General features: G+C 43.3%; 1 protein-coding gene across 1 annotated transcript; it reads right to left on the reverse strand.

Moving 5' to 3' along the window:
* Nucleotides 1-4,037: 4,037 nt before the first annotated feature.
* LOC147170177 (uncharacterized) lies at nt 4,038-4,983 on the reverse strand. Its single transcript, XM_086082114.1, has 3 exons — nt 4,825-4,983; nt 4,511-4,694; nt 4,038-4,360 (listed from the first exon to the last, which is right to left on the reverse strand). Exons 1-3 carry the CDS (start codon nt 4,981-4,983, stop codon nt 4,038-4,040), a joined length of 666 nt encoding a protein of 221 aa, XP_085938240.1.
* Between the last annotated feature and the right edge of the window lie 1,674 nt (nt 4,984-6,657).

Here is a 6,657-nt window from a genome sequence, read left to right on the forward strand (position 1 = left end):
CACAACCTATTTCGGCCATATTCTTTTGGCTTTAATTTTATTTCGGCCGAATGCCGAAAATTTTCGGTGGCCGAATATTCGGTGCATCATTAGTTTTTATGTAATACAATTTTATATAATGTTATTTCTACTGTTTATCTGCAATCCCCAATACATAGGTTGTAGTAGATTGCAACTTGACGTCAACAGGAAAATGCGGGCCCCTGGGTCGTCATAGTTGAGAACCAATGATCTAAACCAGTGGTTCTTAACCTTGTTGGAGGTACTGAACCGCACCAGCACCAGCATGGAACCCTTACTGGAAAATATTCAAGACATAAGTATGGGTTTTCCTCATAAACAAAATGAAAAGAGAGAGTAGCCTTTTCATCGAATCTGACTCTTTTCACCTAGAATTCAGAAATACTTGTATTCTCCATTTCCATGCCGCTTAAGGAAGTGTTCCTTTAGTTTTGCTAAATAGCTAGCTGTGCTGCACAAGTCTTGCTCAATTTGGCATTGCAAATCATGCAGTTAGGATGCTGACTCTCATCACTCAACTCTATATTCATACAGCACTTTAAAACAACCATTGCTGTTTTCTTAAGATAGAACCCAGGGGCAGCAGATACAATGAAAGTAGCAGAGGACCCAGAATTGAACCCTGTGGAACACCATACGTCCCATTATACATGTGAATTCATATTGCACATATTTGTCCGACCACTTTCTTTTTTTTTCTTGGGGGGGGGGGGGGGGGGGGTCAACATGCTTAGTATGATGGGATTGAAATAAAAAAGAAAGTTGACTCTATTTACTAATTAGGTGACTTATGAAGGCAGTTGATTGCATTGGACTTTATTTAGAGAAATCAGAGTACAAGGAACTGAATACAAATGCAAATGAAAACAGTACACTATTTTCAAATTTCAACAAAATACACTCATGTGACTGTAAGGTCATAAAATGTGAAAAAGATCAAGCATAGTATGAATGCTTTTTCAAGGCAATTTAGACCGAAAAATGTCATTATTTATCTGCTCTCATTCTATTTCTAATCCAATAAATACATTTTCCAGTTAACTCTTTGACCGCCAAAAACGTTTAATAACATTTAGTAAAATCCAAATGAGTGCCGCCAAAGACGTTAAAAGACGTTCACTATGTTTTTTGTTTTTTGTTTTTTTTAAACGGGTGGAGGAAAGCCTTGGCAAGCTGTGCTGAAAGTATCAAGCAGGTCGAGTTAGTATAATGACTCTCTTTGGACAAGATCGGGTAGGCGTCAGTAGAAGACGTGAGGCGGAGCTAGAGTGTTGAGGGGAGAATGACTGAGGAAGCGAAAATGGCGACCGGTTGCAAGCAGCTCACGCTTGAGCATTTTTTTCAAAGACGAAAAGCATCGACCAATGCTAAAGAGCACATTGATGGTGACTCCGAGGTGGATGCCGAAGTTGGAAGCGTTGACGCGGCGGCTTCGATCGCGTCGTAAAGCCTCACCGGCTAGCGATGCTAACGCCGGAAAACGAGCACTTCTGCACAGGCGGACGTTCAATCGAACGATGAAGAGTACCCCGAGTCCAATGCATATTCATCGGAGGAGTGGGTACAGTCTGATCACGGAGAAGACACTGGTTCTGGACTAAGATGCCACCATGAATGGAGTGGATAAGATGGATCAGAACATCTCTTACCACCCGGTATAGGAACTGAAGGACATGAGGAAGCCAGACGTAACACCAGATCACCGTATCATGATCCTGAGAGTAGACTTGATGGCAACATGGCCAAACACACACTGCAGTATATACTTGCTACTCCCCGGAAAAAAGGCCGGCAAGAAAGTGCACGCGAAGGGGCAATCGCAGTGAAACTAATCTGTGGTGCAAATCCTGCTGCGTCCCCTTGCACGCAGGGGAGTTTTACACAATATACCTCACAAAAAGAAAAACTGTGTAGTTGAAACATCCACACATTTGTAAATAGTTTGCCAAATTGTTTTGTCAAATTGTTACACTGTTGAATGTAAATAAACGTATTTTGCTATCAAAAAACACTTTTTCATTGTTGGTGGTAGTGTTTTACAGAAGTAAAGCACTATGCATGAAATAATTTCGTTTCACAAAAAGCTTGACTTCTCCGTATTTTGGTCCAAAACAGAGCATTTGGATGAAACTAACCTATTTTCTATTGTTGATTACTGAAGAACGGAATAAGGTAGAAACAAACTTTTTTTTCTGATGAAAGATGAGAGTTCAATCTTTCCATAGTCCAAACAAAAAAAAAAAAAATAATAAATAAAATTTCTGTGGACCTTGAAAGATCAGTCAAAATGCTTAAATCAGCTGGCACCCACACATCCTCTTTTCTGAAAATGCTTGGCAGTCAAAGAGTTAAGATGAGGACAAATGTTTGAGTTGCACTTGCTTTTGTCTCCCGCAGCAGTCAGTGTCCATTAAAGGCATATTTTTCACATCACTCTGTAGTGAATATGACGGACCCCATAGAACAGGGATAGCGAACCCTAGTCCTGCCTGTTTTGTATGTCTCTCTCCTCAAACACAGCTGACTCAACCGATCAGCTAATCAGCAAGCTCCGTAGAAGCCTGATAATGATCTTGTTCATCAATCAGGTGTGTTGATGGAGGGAGACGTGGAAAACAGGCAGGACAGCGGCTCTCGTGGACCAGGGTTCCCTACAACCGTTTGTGACGCCACAACATTGGAATCGCAGTCATCGGTGCGTAGCGGGTGAGTAGGCCATGGTTCCCAGGATAACGGTGGTGTATCCCTGAATTTTGGCGAACTGCAGAACTTTAAGTCCAAGGACCAAGGGCCATACCCACGCCGCACCTCCGGTCAACTGACATGCGCCTCAGCTCAGCAAAACCTGCCGCCTTCTGGCCATCTGCTGCAACAACACCTACCACTTGGCCGTCCAGCACCGCGACCCACAGACGGGAATCTGAGAGAACACAGAATTTCAATTGAAAAGAATTAAAAGCAAGAGCTGGCCTTGAATTGATGTGTGTGAAACATATTGTGTGAGTCAGTTGGTGTGAAATTCACACTGACTGCGGAAAGGCCATGGTGCATTTTCCGTACGGCCCCTGCACGAACTGCAATTCACACCGCGTGCGTTGCATGAGCTGTCCGTGTCTGGAAATCTGCCCCCGGTAGACAACAAGATCATGGGGGTTCACGCTGGAGAGTTGAGTTCACGCGATAACAACCGTGTATATAGAGTAATTTTTGTAAACAATAGCCACACTTGCCTGTTGTTACATCGCTATGCTTTTGGACATTATTTCTGTGACTTCTACCATGGCTCTTCTACCAAGTGTAAGTATGTTTTGTGTTTAAATAGTGTTATTTTGTCGTGTTTAATTTAATCTGAGCTCCTAAATGTCCGACTCTTGTCATACTATGTAGTTAGCTAGCTTCCCTCTCCCCCAAAATGCGTTCTCAAATGGTTTTATTTTGAAATATACCGGATCCACCTTGTTGCCGACGCTCGACTTCCTGTCCGGCTCGTGTAATTTCTTCAGCTTCATGAAAATCCGCAAGCCTTCCGCATGCGGCGTCCGGAAAGAAATAGAACACTTGCGGAAACCTTCCGCAGCGCCGCATCCATTCCACACCGCGTACGCACCACAGCTGGTGTGAATTGGCACGCAGGCTCAAATGCTTTCTATTCCTTGCGGCGGCCGTACGGAAAACGCATCGCATCCGTCCAGCAGTTAGTGTGAATTGGGCGTTTATCACACAATGTTGTCTTGCAGATTAGCTTAGTGATGGTAAACTGAAGCATCATAAAGCAATGAGGCCTTCCATCCAACTGGTTCGCTCCTGGGCCGAAGCATCATGAGGCTTCATTTGTTCTATTGCGCCTTCATGTGGAAAATAAATGTCATGACAGACAGTGATTAAAATGATACCATGGATTTGATGGGGTCAAAAGGGCAGGGAGTTGTGATGTGAATGAATGTGCGTGTGGTTATTGAAAGAATGATTGCTTTATTTTAGACATTGACATATAAACAAGGAACAAGACACACCTTTCATTCATTTTTATTGAGGAAAACTAGCATTTCCAGAGTTTTTGGATTTAAACGGTTTCTTATTTTAGATAGGATTTCTCCTGCTTTTGAAAATAGTCTTTCGCAAGGGACGGATGAGGCCGGGGTACAGAGAAAGGTTATTGCTAGTTTGTAGAGGTTTTGGTAGACATGTTTGTGCAGCTCCCAGTAGTCCAGGGGATTTGACATCCTGCTTATGTTGGGTTCCCCCAGGTAAGTGTGGACCTCCACATTCGCATCTGCAGTCTCACTCTGGGTCCTCCTCTGCATGACTGTGTGGTCCAATCGCCGCCACAGTTTGTCACCTAAGACACAACAAACAGACTAACAGCCAACAGGCAGTTCTGGCTGCCCATTGTAGAGATGGGAGCAAAAGAATGCCTTATCCCACAATAATGCATTGCCGCTCATTTCCTATTGCTTGATTAACACCATTAGAATGTATCGAATATTACCTTGCTCCACAGGCTGGGAAGCTTCTGATATGTCCGGTTGTGTTGATGAAGATGATGGGTTGGAGGAGGAGGAGTAGGAGGAAGATGCCCTGTGCCGGATCACTGTCGCACATTCAGCTGTGAGCCTCCTCTCAGCCTCTTGTGCTTTATTGGGGCTAAAGAGTGTTCTCTTGGTACCCAAGTTCTTTAGAACAAAGTTTACACTTCACCTTTTGAAATATCAGCAAGTAGAAGAAAGACATTAAAACGAGGGATACACTGTGTTGTCACAATCATTTACAATATATATTCACACTGGTTATTATAATTTGTACCTTTTTAGGAGAGATCTGCTCAAAATGATCCCAGACATGGGATGTTCTCTTCTTTTTCGTTGCGGGTGCGTCAATCGCAAAACGAATCCGATTGAATTGAGGTTTGAAGATGCGAGTTGGGGTGTGTGCTGTGAGCTCATTGTCGTCTTGGTGCGCCATTTTATTTTGAATCACCCGCGAAACTGTGTTGGCGATGACGTAGGAAGCCCGTCTGGCGAGGCTTCGGACGTAGCAACGCGCGTTCCGAGGCTTCGGGCGTGGCCACAAGCGTAATCAACACATGCCTTGATGCGCGCTTTGCAGATTTGTTTCCGGTTTACTCGGCACACGAATCGGCGCCTCGGCACAGTAGAATGTATGCGTAATATAGCCTTGCCATTTCTCAATAGATAATAAGCAAGAGCAAGGAGCACAAGTAAAGTAATTTGCAGCAATGATGTACTGTACTCAATGTTCAGTCTTGGAGTTCTGAATCCCACTCAATACTACTCACATATTTGCTGTGATAGTTGTGATTGTTACGGTCCACGATGCGCGTGGCTGTTTGTTCTTGGTGTGTGAGCGCTCCTCCCAGTTTGGTGGAACTTTTCCCCAACTCGGTCTACCAATCGGGGCAAGGGAGCAGCCTTGATTGCCGAATCGGCTTCAGCTGTGGTCATTATTGGCCACAGCTTAAAAAGCTGGTGGTCAGGTTGACTGTTGGCTGTGTGTATGTAACCCCCCCCCCCCCCCCCCCCGTGTTTGTTTGTTTAAGATACGATACACCTTTATTTATCCCACAGTGGAGAAATTCACAATATAAATCATCACACATCATATATAAATAATATGTATCACAAAAAAATACTTATGTAGCCTATAGTTAAATAAAAACAGAGAAACACAAATAGATGGCACCATCATCACATTTCTTAAATTTGAAATTAAAACATCACACCACACCACATCAATGGTCTACTGGGAGTACAGTTTATTGTAAAATCTAACAGCAGCGGGTAGGAAGAACCTCCAGTTAGTTAGTTAGTTAGTTAGTTAACCAGCCCTCGGTCAAACGCAGTCCCTCCGCCTCTTTTGTTTTGTTTTGTTTCGTTTTGTTTTGATTTAGTGTCCGCTGTCTTTCGCGGGTTGCACCATTTGCCATAAATTCTGCCATCCACTAATTGCCACCTTCCATTCCTGTGATTTAGGAACTTCGCTATAACCGTCGTCACCTTATTAGGGCAGTCACTATTCATTCGGATGCACTTTGACAGTCGGTGTTTTGGGAGTGGTGGCTCCCTTTTGTCTTTTTTTTCGTGTCTGCGTGTTTGTGTTGTCACGTGTCCTCCCCATGTCCACCCGTTTATGCCCACTTTTCCATCCCTCCCCTCCTTCATGTGTGCTACCCGCACGCCTAACATCACTTGTGTGCCACCTGGCATGTAAAGTGATGTATTAGCCAGCATTATCACTCTCTCAGAAAATGGACAAAAATGTCCATTTTGAGATTTCTCCAAAAATAGTCTCCTTGAGGTCTGTATTTTCATTTCCCAGCAGCACAAAAGTCAAAATTATAATAGAAGTGTATGAAAATAAGCAATTGTTAGAACAACTTCTTAGCCAATTGTAAGTAGCAGCACATCTCTGAAACCTGGCTCAAATAATCCAGAGTTCCTCGCCTTGAATGTCACTTCACAAATGATTGATATAAATGGACATAGCAACCAAAAAAAGTCAAAATACACCACAATGTATTGTAAATAATGTAATGTTTTGATCATTCTTCATCGATGTCATCCATTTAATGCAATGTCGTACACGCCACTTCATCGTCGCGCATCACAAATTAACAGT

This window comes from Leptonotus elevatus, chromosome 8 (genome assembly GCF_054856555.1).
Source record: "Leptonotus elevatus isolate MCC_2025b chromosome 8, RoL_Lele_1.0, whole genome shotgun sequence".
NCBI classification, from domain to species: Eukaryota; Metazoa; Chordata; class Actinopteri; order Syngnathiformes; family Syngnathidae; genus Leptonotus; species Leptonotus elevatus.